This window comes from Astyanax mexicanus, chromosome 7 (assembly GCF_023375975.1).
Source record: "Astyanax mexicanus isolate ESR-SI-001 chromosome 7, AstMex3_surface, whole genome shotgun sequence".
Classification (NCBI taxonomy): Eukaryota; Metazoa; Chordata; class Actinopteri; order Characiformes; family Acestrorhamphidae; genus Astyanax; species Astyanax mexicanus.
Genome location: NC_064414.1, coordinates 54727881 through 54748896, shown reverse-complemented (window position 1 = coordinate 54748896; position 21016 = coordinate 54727881). Strand labels below are relative to the sequence as shown.

The 21016-nt window shown below is 36.3% G+C and overlaps 1 protein-coding gene across 1 annotated transcript in view; it reads left to right on the top strand.

Annotated features, from left to right (window-relative positions):
- Nucleotides 1–857: 857 nt before the first annotated feature.
- Nucleotides 858–21016, top strand: part of dctd (dCMP deaminase) — a 30913-nt gene continuing 10754 nt past the window's right edge. Inside the window, exons 1-5 of the mRNA XM_022665865.2 lie at nucleotides 858–1038; nucleotides 2340–2445; nucleotides 2792–2927; nucleotides 8157–8273; nucleotides 19965–20061. Coding sequence (XP_022521586.1) covers nucleotides 998–1038; nucleotides 2340–2445; nucleotides 2792–2927; nucleotides 8157–8273; nucleotides 19965–20061 — 497 coding nt within the window. The 5' untranslated portion in view covers nucleotides 858–997. The remainder of the gene's footprint in view (nucleotides 1039–2339; nucleotides 2446–2791; nucleotides 2928–8156; nucleotides 8274–19964; nucleotides 20062–21016) is intronic.

Sequence of the window (21016 nt, the reverse complement as noted above, 5' to 3'; positions counted from 1 at the left end):
TCTTTAAGCTGATAGCTTAAACACCACATCAACACCAGCTTTTACTTCCCAGATAGTAAAAGGATGTTAAAACAACATTATTTTTTCCATCTTTAATGCATTGATACAATGTTAATCTCCAACATTATTTTTTTTTGTGCACATGGATTTTATATGTATGGTTTGTATTAAACTGTACTTATAATACATGTGTTTATTGTGTATTCTATTCTCATAGATATGTTGTTCTATTTAGTTTTGAAAGAGGCATTTACATAACTATTATTATTATTATTCATATATTAATATTATAATTTGAGGGGAACACCTTTCACATAAAATAATTAAAGTAAGTATATAAGACGTTAAATAAACGTTGATCCAATGCCAGAATTTCAACACTAATTGTGTCTATTAGTCTATAAAGTTTTTTTGTCCTCATAAACCTTAAAATATGTAATACAACCAAAAAATAATGTTTATTCAATGTTTTTTGCCGTCAGGGTAGTGCCTGGGAACAGGTGGGCTGGGGAAAAAAACAAAAAAACAAATAAAAAAAATGTGTTAACTATTTTGCAAATGTATTTTGAACCTAATAAAAACATTAAACTGGCCAATAAATATTATTACTAAACATATTTTAAACTATATAACTATATCTAGTTGCCAATAAAAAAATATTACAGTTTTTAACCTTTTATCTTCCATTCACTCCCATTCATACAGGTCTCTCTCGCGGGCTTCCTCTAGCGGCGGTTTTAGGTATTCCTAATAAAGCGGGGGCGCCGGGAACTGCGCAGTCTCTCCCTCAACATGCTCTGTGGCCACTTTTATGCGCCTGCGCAAATTCAGCGCAGCGCTGACGCTCATAAAGTAGTCACGTGCTTGACGTCATTTTCGCGGGAGTTCTGGCTACTCCAGCCGGCGTGAGCTGCTAAATCTGAACGTGTTTAGAGCGAAAACTCGCAAAATTAAACTGATAAAAAACAGTTTTAACGCCGTTTGGAGGCTTTAAACGATGGATAAAGTGGAGACCAAAGCGGCTTATTCATGTAATGGGTGAGTTTGTGCGGTTTGCTGAATGTTGGAAGCAGAAAACTGTATAAAATCTGCTTTTAGACACGTTTTATTATTGTTTTAATCTGAATTCTAAACAGAGGGAGGTTTATTCACTTTAGAAGTCTAGATTTAAGATGTTGATTGATTATTTCTGCTGCAAATAAATGTATACAATCGCGGAAATAACTCTATTTTTAAATGTTGGTCTTCGTTTTGCCAAAGTAAAAAAAAAAAACTATACTAGTTAGCTAGGTTATCTAGCTAAATACAAACAATTACAATAACAACGCTGTCTCGTTTCTTGCTGAGATATTTTGATTAATTATTTATTTTTTGCAGAAAAACACTATTTTACTATCTATCTTTATTTTGCCATATATTTGTTTCTTAAATTATACACCAAAAGACTGTATAAGTCTCCAAACGTGCATTATTCTTAGATTAGGACGGAATTACAGCCTAAAATATTTTATTCTGCCTAATGATGTTAATTGCTTTGTATGGAATTTAAGTGGAATTATTATAAAATTGCATTTTAACTGTAAAAAAAAAATGCTCCGTAGACTTTCATTCATTTCTGAACAGTCTCAGTGGCGCCCTCTGGCGGACACACAGCAGACTTTCTCTCTGACAAAATAAATCTCTGTGGATTTACTGTGATTAAACATACAGTTAAAATTGTTTAGAAATATGTGTTTTTTATTTTATTTGAAACAAGATTACTTTGTTTACTGTGTACAAAACAATAAAAGAAAAGTTGGGTACCCTGCTTGGTTGGTACTTAGTAAGGATTCGTGTTTTTCAGTTATTTTATTTCCTCTATTATTAAGCAGTTTATATGCACTGATAATTTTAATCTGATTCATTGTTCTGGAGAATATTTGTGAGAAGTGAGCTGAAGTATATATTTTTATTTCACCTTTGACAAATACATTTCAGCAAGTAAAATGTTCTAATTTTAAGGCTATAAACCTTTTTTTTTATATTATTATTTTAAGTAATTTAAGTCAAAAAGTCACGTTATTCTAATCTTATGTCCAATTTTGTTCATAAACTTTTTTTTTTTTACCTGTTAAAAACAAATGGGGAGCAAAAGTAGTCGGTCACTATCTCAGGGCACAATAACAAAAAAAACAAACAAACAAAAAAAAAACTGTGTTTGACCTGCACTCGTTTATCTGTCGTTTTATTCCCATGTGAATTTAACGTCTGTGAATGTTAAATGTTTCTGACTAATGATCCGTTTCTCTCTCTCTCTCTCTCTCTCTCTCTCTCTCTCTCTCTCTCTCTCTCTCTCTCAGTGAGGTGACGGTGACGAGGAAGAGGCAGGATTATCTGGAGTGGCCGGAGTATTTTATGGCGGTTGCGTTCCTCTCGGCTCAGAGGAGTAAAGATCCCAGTTCTCAGGTACCCATAGTATAGAAAACCATAGTATAATAGCATAACACAGCAAGTATACCATTTTTAAAGACAGAATGTTTAATTCATCATTAATTCTTCACCTACTGCCGTCTGTTCACACTCTTTGAGTTGCAATAATTGAAGCACTGGTTATTTAGCATGACCAGCTAAAATACTGTTCATTATTAACAAATATTATTGAAGGCATGTCCATTTACTGTATGAAAAATCAATAATGTAATTAATATTACAGTGGCAGGCCTGTGTGTATGTTTTTTGAATGTATGTTTTTAGGGGTGGATTTTATTTTATTTTTTATAATCACTGTTGTAATATAGTGTGTTGTGTGCAGGTGGGAGCGTGTATCGTGAATCAGGAGAATAAGATCGTGGGGATCGGATATAACGGGATGCCGAACGGCTGTGACGATGACCTCATGCCCTGGTCTCGATCTGCTGAGGACAAACTGGACACCAAGTACCCGTACGGTGAGTTCCTGCATTACATGAGTGTTTTATACCCTCATACAAGACCAGCCTCCTGTCTGTTTAAATGGAGAGATGCTAAAATACTCCAAACTACTCTTTTATTCAACATATTTTACATCACTAATAAAATAAAATAAAATAGAAAATCTCACAGAATTTGTAACTTTTGTCTTTAAAAAAAATGCACAAAAAGCTTGATTTGTCAGCTTGTTATGGCTACTGCATCAGCACAGATCTCCTCAGTCATAATTTTTTTTAATTAATACATTCATACAGTTAATTTCTGTTAATTTTGAGGTTCTCAGCAGTGCTGTGCTTTGTTTGCAATTTAGTTAACGTATTATAAATCTTTTTAACTTTATATCTTAAAATACATTTGCTAAACTATATATATATATATATATATATATATATATATATATATATATATATATATATATATATATATATATAATTTATTTTTATTTTTATTTATTTATTTTTTTTAAATGCCTTTTACCTTGCAAAACAGAAAAAAATAGCTCTGATTCCAGCTACTGTACTGATTTAAACATAATAACACTAAGGATACTTACCTGTATTGTCCAGTTAAAAAGTGATCTCTGGGTGTGAGGGAAGATGTTGGGTTGTGTAAGAAATATATCTGCACTATATTTAGGGGAAAAAATAAATGTGCAATATTTTATACAACAATTTCTACCAGATTTCACTAGAAGTTGATGCTCCAGCATGTCATGATGTTAATAATGCGATAATGTATAAATGGATAACTTATACGATACTACAGTAATCAATAGTTTACATGCAACTTAAACTCAGTGAGTGTTTTTTTTGGTATTTTAAAATTTTCTGCATTGTAGATTAATATTAGTCACCCAAACTATGTAGAAAAACTTATGGAATTATTTAGTAAAGTGTTAAAACAAACCAGATGATCAGTTTTGCACGTCCTTGCTGGGCTTTCTCAGTCAGTTTTATGAGGTAGAGTCACGTGGAATCCAGTTAGCTTTCAGTTAACAGCTGTGCTGAACTCATCAAGAGTTAATTACTTGAATTTCTTGTCTCTTAATAAAGTGTTTGAGAGCATCAGTTAAAGTAAAGTAGTGAAGAGGTAGAGTTACAGGTATACAGTGAATAGTGAATATTTGAGTAATGTTCGAATCCAGATTATGAGAAGAAAGAACTACTCAACTAAATAAGAAATGAAGGTAAGTCAAACTGAAAAGATGAAATTCAAGATTTTTGAAAGTATCTTCAAGTGCATTCACAGCAAAAACTATCGAAAACATTATACTGATGGAACTGGCACTCATCAGGTCCGCCCCAGGAAAGGAAGAGTGAGAGTTTCCTCTGTTGTACAAGATAAGTTTCAGAGTTACCAGCCTCCCCAGATAAGAGTATCTAAATGCTTCCTCACAGAGTATTTATTTATTTTGGTTTGTTTAACACTGTTTTTAAGTTTCTACATGATTCATTATGTGTTCCTTCATAATCTGATAGATCACTTCACTATTCATTTACTATGTAGGAAAGTTTAATAAAAGCACTGAATAAGAAGGTGTGTCCAAAGTTTTCACTGGTACTGTATAATCTTCCAGAATCTCCCAATAACCTTTAGTAAGTATGTCAATTTAATATTAAATTTAAAGTGTACTTTTGTATCAGACAGTACATTTAATTTAAGGTAAATTTGACCATACCCTCATTGGGATAACGATACTGATACAGTATATTGTGCAGCTCAGGTTCAGGTGTAAACGTAGGTATTCCTGCAGATATTAATTCTGGAGAAACTGTGATCTATTTTTTTTTTTTTTATTAATCTGTTTTGTTCTGTAATTGGTTGGACAGCTGTGGGAGGACCCTCACCATCTGTGTGTTGGTCTCCTGTAGAGACCCTCAGATCCCCCCGGGGACAGGCTGCGGTGTAGAGCAGAGACCTGCTGCTGTAGAACAGTGAGGGCCGAGTGCGTTCTCCTCATTAAAAACCTCTCGCTCCTCTTAAAACCCGGAATAATAGAGCTCCTGATGAGCTGCTGCGTTTACTGTCCAGCTGCTGCAGGGTTTAGATCTGTATTTGAGCTCATATACATTTCAGAATAGAGCTGAATTTGAAGATTTTATCATATTGTGAAATTTTCCTATTGTATCGTCAGTATAATTCAAGCAGCATATTGAGAAAAATGCTATGAAGACTGTAAGAAACCCTGTTAAATTAGATAATGTGCAGCAAAAACTGAATAAAAATCACTGTGCTAGAGGCACCGAGTGGTTCAGGGGTCTAAAGTGCTGCCACTATGATCGGGAGATTACTGGTTTAAATCCACGTCATGCAGCTTGTCATCAGCTGCCAGAGCCCCGGGAGAGCACAATTTGTCCTTGCTCTCTCTGGGTGGGTACAGTAGTACAGTAGATGGGGCTCTCTCTCTTTCCCTTCATCACTCCTAGGGTGATGTGGATCAGCACAAGACTGCGTCTGTGAGCTGCTGTATCAGAACCGAGTCGCTGCTCTTTTCTTCCGAGCGTTAGCGCTGAGATGCTGCTCGGTAATGCTGAATGCAGAAAGAGGCGGAGTCTGACTTCACATGTATCAGAGGAGGCATGTTCTAGTCTTCACCCTCCTGGTGTTGTGTGATCACTAGTGATAGGGGCTATACAGCTGAGTAGCAGGTAAATGAGTGGGACAATTGGCCAGATAAATTGGGAGAAAATATTAAAAATAACTCAAATATTGTTATAAATCTTGTGTGTTGTGAAAATGGCTTCAAAGTTTGTGATGAATCGTAAAATATTTTAGCTCTGTATGTCTTGTCGTGGCTTTAATACTGCTCATATCTATATCTGAATTACACTGAAATAAACATTGGATTTAAATTGATATTAAGTTTTACTGTAGTAACTTTTATGCATGCTGTTGTCATGTTCCTCCTATTTCTTGTCTTAAAAGAAAATGCTTTTATTTCCCTTTGCATGTATATGTTTGTTTTAAATGGGTTTTTGAAGGCTATTTTTCAGGAATAAATTTGTTTGTATTCTATAAACGTGCGTCATGGCTTGGTGACCAGGAGAAAATGTGGGTCTCTAGCTGAAACAAGTTGAGAACCCCTGATATAAACTAATAGGGAGTGGGAATGGTATATGTTTATAGTTCTCTACATCCAATTACAATCAGATTCACTCTATCTGGATGGAGAGATTTATTTGGATAGGGGTTTTAATAAACAATGAGAAGCTGGAATGGAAACGAGCTGAAATGAAACAGGAGTAACGAGGCTGTTATTAAAATGTAAGACGCAGAACATTCAGATGATAAATCCAGTAAAGTATAGAGTATAGGCTTTTTGTTACTGGACATATTTGTCAGTTTGAGAAAAACTCCCACAAGTTTTGGATGGTGGGTGTGGTCTGGATGTGGATAATCTTAAAATGGGTGTAGTTTTATTCAGGGCAGATGGTGTAATCAACAGAGTTGATTACTAACATCGATAAAAGACAGAAAATCTGTAAAAAAATTATTAATGTGTAAAAACCTCAGCGATCTTCAGTTGTGGTGGTTCAGTAGAGACTGCTGCTGCTGCTGGTGCTGGTAGTTCTCTTGTGTCTGTTTTCTGTCTGTTGTGTCCAGAAAGCACCTTTTGATTTTTTTTTTCTTGTGTTTTATTGATGGTTCCTGGAAATTTCAGAACACTGTAGGTTTTACTCTGGTGATGCAGTCGTTTCCTGCAAACTCAGGGAAGTGTCAAACTGTGTCTTTTAGCTGGTTTTCAGTAGATTGGGCCGGACAGTGTGGCTGAGGCTGGTGTGAGTCAGTGTGCGGCCACTAGAGGGTGACAAACAGCCAGGATTTTACAATGAAAAGACATATTTTAAAAATATCAATCAAACATTATCGGCCACATAGACAATCCCAGTATATACCCTGTACAACTAATAGTAAAATGCTTTAATGACTATCTGATCATATATAAAACATGGTTAAAAATATGCATGTTTATTTAACATGAATAAAACCTATACACAATAATAAAATATGTATATATATTTAGATAAAATTCATATATATGCGGAATTGAATGTACAGTCCAGCAACTAATGTCCCACTTCACTTTTTACTGTATATGTTACTGTTCTTAAATTATAGCATTAAGGTTTCTTTATAAACTATGTAGATAAAATTATTGGTTCACCTGCTCGTATTCAGAGTAGACTTTCTTATAGATTATGGACTTCCATTGCTGTGAGAATTTGATTGCATCCCTCTCTGCTCTGCTCTTTTGCTGAATGCAGTCAAATCCTCACAACAGTGAGCATTTTCAATGGCCAGTAGAAACAGATACTCCAGAAAACCAGTATAAACACTTTTGATTTTTGATACTCTTGATTAGGGGTGGGCAATATGGCCCTAAAAATAATATCACGATATTTCATGGTATTTTTGCGATAATACTCTTGGCAATATGACAAAACATGAAAAAAATAAATATTTTAAGGATACACTACTGCAACAAAATGAAAATGAAATTTTATTATAGCGTATGATCTATATGGCTCACCCCTAACTGAGATACAAAAAAAACAAGATTTTCTTTAGATTTGTAACAGAAGTCAAGGATCCAGAATGTCATGATGATAAAAATGCAAAATACGGACAACATTTCTCCCAAATTCCAAATAAAAAATATTGTCATTTAAAGCATTTATTTATTATATGCAGAAAATAAGAAATGGCTAAAAATAACAAAGATGCAGAGCTTTCAGACCTTAAATAATGCAAAGAAAACAAGTTCATATTCATAAAGAGATTTAAGAGTTCAGAAATCAGTATTTGGTGGAATAACCCTGGTGGTTTTTAATCACAGTTTTTTTTTTCATGCATCTTGGCATCATGTTCTCCTCCACCAGTCTTGCACACTGCTTTTGGATAAACATTCAAGCAGTTCAGTTTGGTGGTTTGATAGTTTGTGATCATCCATCTTCCTCTTGATTATATTCCAGAGGTTTTCAATTTGGTAAAATCAAATAATCTCATAATTTTTAAGTGCTCTCTTATTTTTTTATGAAGCTGTCTTTTTATGCAATTACAACATATTGGGGTATTTTAATGTATATTGATTTTTTTTGCATCAGTATATGCACACGTTCAATACTTTTGTTCATATTCAATGTATTTATTATTATTTCTTAATTGTACTGTTATTAATCTTCTCCTGATGGTGTGTGTTGCTGCAGTGTGTCATGCGGAGCTGAACGCTATCATGAATAAGAACTCTGCGGATGTGAAGGGCTGCTCCATGTACGTGGCTCTGTTCCCCTGTAACGAGTGCGCCAAGCTCATCATCCAGGCAGGTGGGTGAACTTTATCACACACGCTCCTGCAGGGTCTCTGATAGGGGGGTAAATCACAGGGCATCTCACGATACGATATTGTATTATCATCATACTGTGAAAATCTAAAATCTCTAAAATATTTTACAGCATCTGTTTTACTGAAGAGGATAAAATACTCATAAATAATCAAATACCAGGAATTATTATGGATTTATTGGGGTCAGGTTCACAGATTTTAACAACCAATGTTCAACACAGATTAACCCTATTCATTTGATTATAGCGCCACCATGTGGAATAATAAAGCAGTAACTTTAGTAAGTCAAATTGAGGACGAGTCTTGGGTCGTTTAGAGCAACTATGTTTCCGTAAATATACACATATTTGATGCCACATATCATAATGTATTGCAAACTAAAACAATACCTTATATGTTCTCGTAATGGTGAACCATGTCAAGTGTTCTGGTCGTTCTTATAAGGTTTCATTTAACGTTTGTAAATGATCTGGTAACGTTGCTTGTGAATTTAACTGAATTTAATGTTTTAATTTTCAGTTATTTAAATTTTTTCAAATTATTAGTATTTGTCTAGCTGGGAATGTTACCTGAGAAGCATTTTAATACCATTGTGATGTAAACCATTGTTGCATCACACGTTTGTAGAACTGTGATGCTATTTTGAGGCTAAAATCGTGAATAAGCACATCATACGTTAAACCACTTTCACTCCCACTGACTGCACCAGAGTCTACAGACTAGAGCCAGCTGTCACAGTCTCACTAAAACTGGAAATCAAGGTTAAAATTAGGCTAAAAGTTGTGTAGTAAGAGGCGCAAGATCAACAAATGTCTATTTTCTGGTCTATTTTCATACATAAGGCTACATAAGATTATAAGATTGCACTGAGGCTGGAGCAATAGCATTAGTGGCTAACCGTTAGCGGCTAATGCCACCCAGCAGTGCTAGCCGTGGTTGGTAGCAGACTCCAGGCGATGATACTCAACTCTGAACAGCGAAAGAGCTAGCACGATTAGTGGGTAAAGCTAATGCTGTTCCAGCAGTGCTAGCAGGGGTTAGGAACAGGCTACAGGCTGATATAAATTAATACTCACCTCTGAATGTGAATATAGCGGAAGTGGCTAATGCTACTTCAGCCCCAGTGCTGGAGACCTAAACTGAAACTCCTGGCTTTACTGCTCCCTACAACCTTTATTTGGGGAAATTAAAGGATTTTAAGTGAGAAATCAGTGAAAAATACGGTACATATTGCTGTCCCATGACTTGTGGCATGCCAGTGTACTTGTTTTGTTAAATTTTTATCAGGTTTTTTAGTTTAGAAACTGAACTTTTGAACTCGTACAAGGTAAAACACGTGCTGCTGTATGTTGTATGTTTTTTCTGTGAATGTAATTGAGAAAGTATCAAGAAGTACTGTGAAAGTACAGCTCTTCAGAAGTACTGCTGCAGTACTGATTAAGTATTCTCCACTCCAGCGCTGCACTCCTGCTGACTGCCCCCTGCTGTCTGCTGAGGGAGTCGTACTCTTTCAATAAACCACCGCTGAGCTACACACCTGACATACATGTACACACACACACACACACACACACACACACACGTATGATGAGAGAGAGAGAGAGAGAGAGGGATGAAAGAGGAGAGGAATTTCCATGGTAAGAGAAGCCCTGCTGTGTGGAGATCTCAGCATGGGGTATCTCTCTCTCGCTCTCGCTCGCTCTTTCTCTCTCTTTCTCTCTCTCTCTCTCTCTCACACACACACACACACTCTTTCTGTATCTGTCTGTTTTGAGCGCTGTTGCTTTCTTCTCTCGCCCTGTTGGCCCTCTACTGTTCTACACAGTGACATGTTTTCCTCTTCTATTGTTACACTCGCGCTCTCTCTCTCTCTCCCTCTCATGCCCTGTCTGTTCTTACACTCTAATATGATGCACTCACTGTTGCTCACTTCACTCTCTCTCTCTCTCTCTCTCTCTTCCTCTCGTCCTCTGTCTTCTATCTCCTACACTTTTTGTTCCTTGCTCTCTCGCTTTGTCTGTTTTTGCTGTTTTGTTTCCTCTCTCGCTCTTCTCTTTCTCTCATTTTCTCTTATGCTCTCGCTCTCCTTCTCTCCTGGTACACTTTCTCCTTGCTTTTTAATTTCCTCTTTTGTGCTCTCTTTTTGAAATTGTTTTACTCTCATTTCTTCTTTTTCTTTTTTGCTTTTTCTTGCTCTCGCCTTTTCTTTAATTTACTTATTGCCTCACTTGTTATTTGCGTCGTGTCCCATGACTTTTGTCATGTAGCTTGGAAGCTAAAGACCGCTGCACTGATCTGTAAGATATTTGTGTTTGGTTTCCAGCCAGAGCCACACTTTCTATTTACAAGGACAATTCTAGCCAGACGCCACCAGTCACGATCATTACCCCCAACATATGTAACACTGTTAAATACCAGAAACAACTTTTTTTTTTAAATGGAACAGTACGGATGTTAGATTAGATTAAATTTTACTTTATTGATCCCACATCGGGGAAATTTACTTATTACAGCAACGTGATTTTTTTTAAAGCATATAGAAAAAGTAATGTAAACAGTAACCCAATAAACAGTAGATACTAGTATAAAAATACACAAATGAACAAGTAGGAGCTAGACAAAAGAATATAAAACAAGAAAAACAATGTTAATTATGTACACATACATTACATAACACACACACACACACATATATGTGTGTATATATATATATATATATATATATATATATATATATATATATATATATATATATATATATATATATATATATATATACATACATATATATGTGTATGTGTGTATATATATATATATACATATATATGTGTATGTGTGTATATATATATATATATATGTATATATGTATGTATATATATGTGTGTATATATATATATATGTATATATGTATGTATGTATATGTGTATATATATATATGTATATATGTATGTATGTATGTATGTTGTCACCATAGACTGTATATAGCTGGACAGAGCATCCTCTCTCAAAAGTGAAGCCACCACAGGTCGGGCGCCCCCTGCTGTTCGGCTGCAGAAAGCTGTGTAACTCCACCCATCCCCATAGGTTTCAATGACAAAACAGAACAACTTTCAATCACATTTTTTCTAATATACTGTAATTCTACCTCCATTACTTAAGTGTAACAGCTAGTGTAGCCTCTGCTTATATTGTAAAATGTTTATATCCCCACAGAATTCGGTTTTTAAACCGTTATTCAGCTCTATTCAAAAAAGGTGTGGTTATGGTAAAAGAGCTGCTTATGGGCGGGACCAATAACAGACCGTCAGCTCCGCCCCGCTCCGCTCTGCAGTCTGTGACCGCGAGGCAGCCCTCAGGGGCGGGGTTATTTAAATGAGTAGGCTGTCTCTCCACAGTCTTTCTCCCTCCTCTGGTCTCTACTGCGCAGAATCGGGTGGCAGGATCGCCAACATGGCGGAAGATTTTGGCTTCATTTTCATTGAATGTATGGGAACGGCGACACGGCGTCCATCTTTTTTACAGTCTCTGGTTGTCACAATACCGTTTCTTTTTTTTTTTTTTTTTTTTTTTTAAGTTCAATACCGGTAGAGATTGTACCATCATGATTTGTAATACTGGGATAAAAACCAAACACAAATATAAAGTTCCTCCTTTTCCTTTTAAATAAGGAGCAGCTTATTTGCATAAAAGTGCCAGAGCTCTTAAACGGCTCTTTCTGAAAGGGACTGAAACTGGGAAAATGAGAGCTGGTGAGCTCTTAATCTTTATGTGAGTGTTTTTGTATAGTACATAGAACTAGGGCTGCATGATTTGGTCAGAATATCTAATTGCGATTTCTTTTCACAGAATATTGCGTTTTAAATTCTGATTAGTTTTAATCTATTAAACCCTAAACCTTTTCATTTTTAACGTGTATTCTTTCCACATAGTTTTATTTTTTAATTTCAAGAAACAACAAAATTGTTGTTTGGATTGCGTTGCAATGAATAATAATAATAATAATAATAATAATAATAATAATAAAAATACACATTAAAACAAATTGTGTGTATGCATAATATGCATTTATGTGTTAATATTTATTTTCTTTAAACCACATTTTTCAAAGTGTCACAGCTTTTATTTATTATTGGACAGAACTAAATAAGACCTAAAATTAAGACATTGCGAGACATGACACACATGCTGCAACGTTGTGGTGCGTCTCTGGAAGAGCAGGCTGCATCTTCACACACACTTTGAAGGCTATTGGCTAATTAAAATCGCAGCTCCTGCGATTGAAAAATCGTGTTCATTCAAATTGTGATTTCAAATAAACGATTAATCATTCAGTCCTACATAAACCTATTTTAACTTGTGTAAAAACAGGTATAATATGTCCCCTTTAAAACTTAAACAAGCGTTTAAAAGGTTAGTGCTAAACTGATCAATCTGTGACAAGTGTTGTCATATAGTTTATAAATAAATATATATTTTCTTTTTTAGGTAAATTAGTAAATCTATCACAGAATTTACTGAAAGTACAGCTCTTCAGAAGTACTGCTGCAGTACTGATGAAGTATTCTCCACTCCAGCGCTGCACTCCTGCTGACTGCCCCCTGCTGTCTGCTGAGGGAGTCGTACTCTTTCAATAAACCACCGCTGAGCTACACACCTGACATGCATACATACATACATACATATGGATACATACAGTACGTGTGCACACTTGCATACAGTACCTGAGAAAAACTTCTGCTCATTTAGTGTGTGCTTTAATATTAAATTTACAATTTTAAAAATATCATGAAAATAAAGACTATATTAAAGCTCTTCAGGAACATATGAAGAATTATTCAGTGAAAAAAAAAAAAGTTAAATAAAATAGAATCTGTTTTCTACTTTAGATTATTCTGAGTATCAGATGTATCTTTGAGTTCAGTTCTGCAGACTCTTGGTGATATTTTAATCTCAGTGTCTTCATGAGGGAAAGTTACCTGGCATAGTTTTCTCAGCGTCTTTCTCAGCAGCACGTCTGGTCTTCAACCAGCCAAAACGGGCACATGTCACCCCGCTGCTCATTGAGCTCCATTGGCTACCGGTTGATGCTCGCATCAAATTCAAAGCTCTTACTATCGCCTACAAGGTGATGACAGAACAGGCTCCTTCCTACCTGCACTCACTCCTGAATGCTTACGCTACCTCTCGGCCGCTGCGCTCCTCCAATGAACGTCGCCTCGCTTTACCAAACAAACATTCACACAAAGCAATCCAGACTGTTCTCATACAGAGTTCCCCAATGGTGGAACAAACTACCTTCCACTACCAGATCAGGAGAATCTCTCACTTTCTTTAATAAACTCCTGAAGACAGAGCTCTTCAAAGAGCTCTTACTCTCCTAACACCTCTAACACACTAACTACTTCTAACCTCATTTCCTTCTTCCCCTCCTTCACTCCTCTATCCTATTATTCCCCTATTATTTGACCTCCTTTTATCCCTATCCAAAGATGTTTTACCTTTAAACTTATTTTACATTGTACTTGACTATTGTAAGTCGCTTTGGACAAAAGCGTCTGCCAAATGTAATGTAATGTAATGTAATGTCTTAAAGGAAGGAGTTTCTGGAGGTGCTGAAAAAAAAAACTACTGCTTTTCCTTCACTTTGCTGTGAAGCTCCAGCTCATCCCAATTAAATAAATCACCTCAAATCTCCATCTCAGTTCATCAGGTTTAGATCAGGAGATTAATGTGGAGCAATAACACTTTTTTTTCACTGTTTACTACGTAATTCCGTGTCCCTTAATCATTTTTAATGTCTTAATTTAAAAAAATAAATAAATTCAATAAAAAAAAACATTGAATGAGGAGGTGTGTCAACTTTTAGACTGGTGCTGTACATGTGATGTTAACGAGATAAATATAAAAAAAAACTGTATAAACTCTTTATAGCATAGTACTAACAATGGATCTTGCAAAAATGCCATTAAAGAGACACTTTTGGATTGGTAAACATACATTTTGTGAAAGTGATGACTGTTCTTGACTAATTATTATTAAGAAATATACCACAGTTAGTTCTGACCCTGCGATGTGATTGGCTGAGAGGCGTTCTATAGGTGCCGTTATCAGCCGGTAATGCACTGTAACTGATGTTCTCCATGTATTAAGCGAAACAGCGCTACAGCTACAAACAGAGCAGCAATGCAACTATTTTAACTAGCGGAGTTTTTATAACCAAACAGATCCTATTTTCTCCTCCTCTTTAACTCTTTAAAATCTTTCAATAAACAGTGATAATGGAACTGTGATATGATCACAATAATACACTTGAGGTTCGTGCTATAACATGTAATATTGGCACTCTACGAGCCTACGATTGCAGCACAGCAGTGCCAATATTACATGTTATAGCACTTACCTCGAGTGTATTATTGCTTAATTATGCAAAGGTTCTTTCACACTTTCCTTTATTGGACCAAAAATGGGTTAGCTCAAGTGTTGCACCTTGTTTAATATAAAACAGTGTAGCTCGCCATGGTGTAGTTATGTAAGGTGGAGTTGGGATGGTGATTGAGTGATGGGTGTGTGAGAGTATACACTCGTTTCTCTCTCACTTTCTTCTCTCGCAGTGTCTCTCGCTCAGCTGGGTGGCGTGTCTGACACTCATGTATATTCAGGTTTGGTTCTGAAGGTTCTCAGTTGATGGCAGTCGGGCTGGAGCTGCTGTTGGTGTGTGTGTGTAGTGTGTAGTGTGTAGTGTGTAGTGTGTAGTGTGTAGTGTGTAGTGTGTAGTGTGTGTGTAGTGTGTGTGAGAATGTGAGTGATGATGGATTGGTTTTCAGTGTGAGTAGCAGCTGTCTGTACTGTTTACTGGAGAGACCGAGAGACCCCTACCAGGGTTCTGACTGGCATTCTGTAACACACACACACACACACACACACACACACACACACACACACACACACACACACACACACAAAAGCACAGCACAGCACAGCACTGTGAAAAGTTGGAATTTAACCTCAATGTGAAAGCCCCCACCTCTTGGCAGTCAATGTCTACCTGTAATTAACTCTAGCATATATTGTTTGAGTTTATTCTAATAGTATATAGTGTTCAATTAGTGTCTACCTGTAACGGACTTTGTTTATTTGGGTTTAGTATTCTAATGTTATATGTAATTAAATAAGTATTTACATACGGTAGATACTCTCACTGATCCCTGGCTTTGTTTATTTGGGTTTAATATTCTAAGGTTATATAGAGTTAATTACAGGTAGACACTCACTGAACACTGACTTTATAATTATTTGGCTCTAGTATTCTAAAGGTATATAAAGTTAGTTTTCGGTGAGTGTCTACCTGTAATTAACTATATATATAAAACATTAGAATACTAAACCCAAATAAAGTCAGTGGTCAGCGAGTGTCTACCATTAATTAACTCCATATAACTTTAGAATACTAAACCCAAATAAACATAGTCAGTGTTCAGTGAGTGTCTACCTGTAATTAACTCTATATAACATTTTAGAATACTAAACCCAAATAGACAAAAGTCAGTGGTCAGTGAGAGTGTCTACCTGTAATTAACTCTATGTAACATTAGTATACTAAACCCAAATAAACATAAAGAATAAAGTCAATGTTCAGTGAGGGTATCTACCTGTAATTAACTCTATGTAATATAAGAATACTTAACCCAAATAAACCTGTGGTCAGTGTTAATATTTACCTGTGATTGACTCTAAATAATATAAGACTAAACCTAAATAAACAATGTTAGTGGTCAGTGAGAGTGTCTACCTGTAATTAACTCTATTTGGGTTTAGTATTCTAATTTTACATAAACATTAGTTAAGTCAGTGATCAGTGAGAGTGTCTACCTGTAATTAATTGTAATTATTAGAGGTGTGACCCATGTGGATTCTGATAATAGTTCTGTGAATGTCTAAAGAGACTCGTGTAAGATCATACAGGAGGGAAGTTGTTAGGTGTTTAGTAAAACCAATTCGGTTTCTTAGGCTCTGGCTGCTGATGCCAAGCAGCCAGTGAACCAGTGCTACTTGGGTCATGGTGACGGTAGAGCAATTAATGTTGTACTGTTAATGTCTTGAATTTCACACTAATGATATACATAGATTTTGGTAGTTCATGTTCGTAGATATATGGAGAGTACATATATTTTCCTCTTAAGGCTTTTTTTTTAACATATTCAGACTGAACTCAGGTGCTCAAACGTTTGCGTATCTGTACTTAATGCTCTGGTTCTGGCAAGAATTCTTTCTTTTTCTGTAGAGCAGAACAGGTGAAGTGCTGTACAGGTGTTTCGGCTGAGAGGAGCTCTAAATCTGTGCTGACTGATTCCTGTTCAGACCTGAACTGAAGGTTTTGTCTTGCTCTTTTCTCTGGATTTCCATCTCTGAGTGAACCAGCGTGAACCTCTCCTCGCTGCCGGCGGGTTCTGGAAGGTTCTGTTCTGCTGCGGTTCGGTTCTCAGGCGTGCTGGAGGCCGTCTTTACTCCCTCAGGAATCGCCCGTGCTGCTTTTCCTACTGGCTGCCATCCTCTCACTTCCACTGCCTGTTATCTGATTGAGTGAAGATGTGGAGGAAGAGGAGTGTCATCACTGTGTCTCTAGAGGGCAAGAAACAGACTGAGCCATCTCTGGTGTTCTGTACCGCAGTCTGTACTGACCCACACTGGAGCTTTTACTGCTTTACTGCTTTTTTTAAATACACAAATAGCAGAATTTGAATTTTTAAAAGGATCAAGTGCTAATTTGTAAAAAAAAAAAAAAAAAAAAAGGAATTTAAACAAATCTTAGTGTCTTCACTACGTACTTTTTTTTTGTGACCGCCCCTCTGCTTACGATTTTACTTTGAATCAACGAATAATCACACTGTGTGATGTAGGACTGTGCGATATATCATTTAAGCATCGTTATGGTGATCTGCGCATGTGCAAGAAGCAGTCTACTCACTATCTACTCCACTTAATAATTAAGGATCAGTAAGTAAATTTGAAAATAGACATAGAAAATAGTCAACAGTAATTAAACAAAAGGTTTGAAGGACAAAAGCTTTTTTAAAAGTGAAAAGAACAGATTTTAAAATCTATAAAAAAGTATATGAAAGCACACAGAATTATTTTGTATTAATTTATTCATTCTTTTGATTATTTATTTTTATACTTTTATTTTGACAATTACAGATTTACTACATTTAAAAAAAATGTTATAAGTTATAAGTAGGACTTTCAGTAATGTATATCAGACAAACCTTTTTATTTAATACTTAATTAGAAATACTCAAAATTTAGGGGTGTAATTTCAGGCAGAAATTCTGGCCTGTAAAGAGGTTAATGCAGGGGTGTCCAAACTTTTTTTGTTGGGGGCCAGAAGGAAAAATATACTATCTTACTATCTTTATCTTTGACAGTGTTGTGTAAACTAAGATTTTTCAAATTGATGTTAATTTTTCATGATGGCTCTTAATATTAAACTCCCTAATTACTCCGCTTTTAGACTCTTTGGCCCGTTTTTCTGTGCTAGAAATGCGCACTCTCTCCGCTTTTAGACTCTTTACCCCGTTTTTCTGCGCTAGAAATGCACAATATCTCCGCTTTTAGACTCTTTGGCCCGTTTTTCTGCGCTAGAAATGAGCACTCTCTCCGCTTTTAGACTCTTTGGCCCGTTTTTCTGCGCTAGGAATGCGCACTCTCTCCGCTTTTAGACTCTTTGGCCTGTTTTTCTGCGCTAGAAATGCGCACTCTCTCCGCTTTTAGACTCTTTACCCCGTTTTTCTGCGCTAGAAATGCACAATATCTCCGCTTTTAGACTCTTTGGCCTGTTTTTCTGCGCTAGAAACGCGCACCCTCTCCGCTTTTAGACTCTTTGGCCCGTTTTTCTGTGCTAGAAATGCGCACTCTCTCCGCTTTTAGACTCTTTGGCCTGTTTTTCTGTGCTAGAAACGCGCACCCTCTCTGCTTTTAGACTCTTTGGCCCGTTTCTGACACCTAGCGTTCAAACTTTGAATCTCACATTATAAAAACCTGCTTAACAGTGGGCCAACTTTCACTTCCAAAACTTTTTTTTTTCTAGATCTTTAAACTTTTAAACATTTTATGCTTCTGTGTCATGTCTACAACTGTAGTCAGACATGCACCTCTCCAGATTTATAACTACATGTAATCTAGTGTCATCAGCAGCATTGATTGCTCTGCCAAACCTCATCTTTTTGCCTACACATTCCCACCTTTATGGTTAAACTTCAGAGTAATGCAGACACATCCAGACTCACACAGAAATGTAAACTAGCATTTACTCTAATTTATAGCTGAATTCTTAAAGGCATGATTGTAGAAATTTGGTTAGAAACATGACCTCACACACTGTGTGCTGATTTATGATTTATAGTGAGAATGTGTGTGTGTTTTTGATTGTGTGTTTATATTGAGGTCTTGGGGTCAGGTAAGTGTGTGTGTGTGTGTGTGTGTTGGACGGCTATCGTACGTGAGGTTAAGAAGCGTGACATTTTCTAAATGGCCTCAGTTCTCAGAGTGTGTGAGACTCCGCCTCTTCATATGTTCTGTTCCTGTGTGCTCCTGAGCAGCTGAGTGAAGCTCATAGATTTATAAACACCAGCAGGTTGGGTGGTTCTTCTTCCAGCTCCCTAAAGATGAGCTTTATATAAAGACAGCACTGATTCTGAGCCTCACCTCCACCTGCTGCTTCTATCAGGGCGTTTTCACACCTGCAGTGGGTTTTTCTGGTCTGACTCAGGACTCAGGACTCAGGAGTTTACTCTGAGCATTTCCCCCTCAGTTTGGTTTGTTTTCACACTGGCAAAAACCTAAATGCACCAAAAATGCAGCCCAACAAACCCTGCAAAGTCTGCAGTCTCCTCTGATTGGTCAGAGCTGTCTGATGTAGGAACAAGAAAGTAAATACAGAAAGAAGATTTTGTTTTTCAGACGTCCTTTGGTGTCTAGAAAGGTGCTATATACCTTTTTTCTTTCTTGAATTCTTTCTTTCTTTCTTTCTTTCTTTCTTGAACATTTTTTCTTTCTTTTTCTTTCTTGAATTCTTTTTCATTCTTGAATTATCTTTTTTGAATTTCTTGAACCTTGTTTTCTTTTTCTTTATTAAATTTTCTTTTTCATTTTCTTGAATTCTCTTTCTTGAATATTATTTCTTTCTTGAATTCTTTCTCTTTCTTTCCTAAACTCTCTTTCTATCTTTTCTGAACTCTTTATTTCCTAAACTCTTTCTTTTTTAATCTCTCTCTCTCTCTCTCTCTCTCTCTCTCTCTCTCTCTCTCTCTCTCCATACAGCACTGAGGGCAGTTATCAGAAGGTAAATAGTTGAGTTTGGTTGAAGTCAAGGTTGTTTAATTATTTTACAGTAAAGAGTGAAAACCTCCCATGAAATCGGACACCATTTTCAAAACGATCACCAAACACACTGTTTCATCTCTCTGTCCGTGTGTATAATTTGACTGTGTTGTAATGGAGGCAATAGTTAGATTAGGTAGAGTAAAGCTGAAGTACTACTTTAAATCTACCCCACATTCTCCCTCCTTACAACAAACACATGCTTTGTTTCTTCCTGTAACACTGGGCAGCGGGGTGATGGGAGTCAGTGAGTGTCCCAGTCTGACTCTCTGTGTTTGTCCCCTGTCCCCCTGCAGGTATAAAGGATGTCATTTACCTGTCAGATAAATATCACGACTCTCCGGAGATGACCGCCTCCAGACGGCTGCTGAACCTGGCTGGAGTCCAGTACAGGTGGGTGTCCTGAGAGCCTATTGAAAACCTTTAATTTACATCCCTCCGGTGGGTCCTGATGGATCTGTGTACTGCTAGAACAAGGTTATGTCTGCAGAATAGGCCTCTTACTATAACAGTTTTATGGATAATGCTGTATATTCTCTCAAAAATGCCACTACATTATTGACAACATATCATAATAATGCATCTACTCTCTTTTAAAGAGCATTAAATGCTTTAATAATGAAGAATATTTGCACGTTGGAATTGAAATGAAAAGGTTTCTATAGCCTTTCTATAAAAAAAATATATAAATAACGAGATTAAGGAGGATTAAGTATAATAGGTAAGTGAAATTGTTGAGATTGTGTCCATAAATTACAGCAAAAATGATAAAACATCAGTATAGTGCTATTGTATTTGGCATATCAAACAGAGTTGGGTGAAATAGTGAGAATATCAGTATATCAGTATTATTGCATTTAAAGGGTACATATATTTTTTATTATATTTTATTATATTATATTTATATTAAAAATATAATATTTACACTTGGGTCTCGACTCTAAATCACTCTAATGGCCAAAAAAATCAATTTATCCATTTTCTGTAAACCAGCTGAAAGAGATTGGTTTCAGGAATTATATGCTTTTATAAGCTGCTTGGATGCTCCTCCCTTATCGTGACATCACAATAAAAAAACCTGCATAGAACGATCCTGGCTCCACCCCTCATCAGTCAACACCCACTAGATTAGTTGAAGAAATGAGATTTCGGGCATTTTGGTTGAGAAACATAGACCGCACACAGCAGGAATATCCAGCAGACTTCGTCTGAGGGAGGGATCTGTACCCTCTGTCTTTAGCAAGTCAGTAGAAGGTACAGAAATAATGAGTTTTATGCTTTTATCAAATGTAACATTCTGTCTAATGTAAGGTGTGTTTGTGTGTGCATTTGCACATCTGTGTCAGCA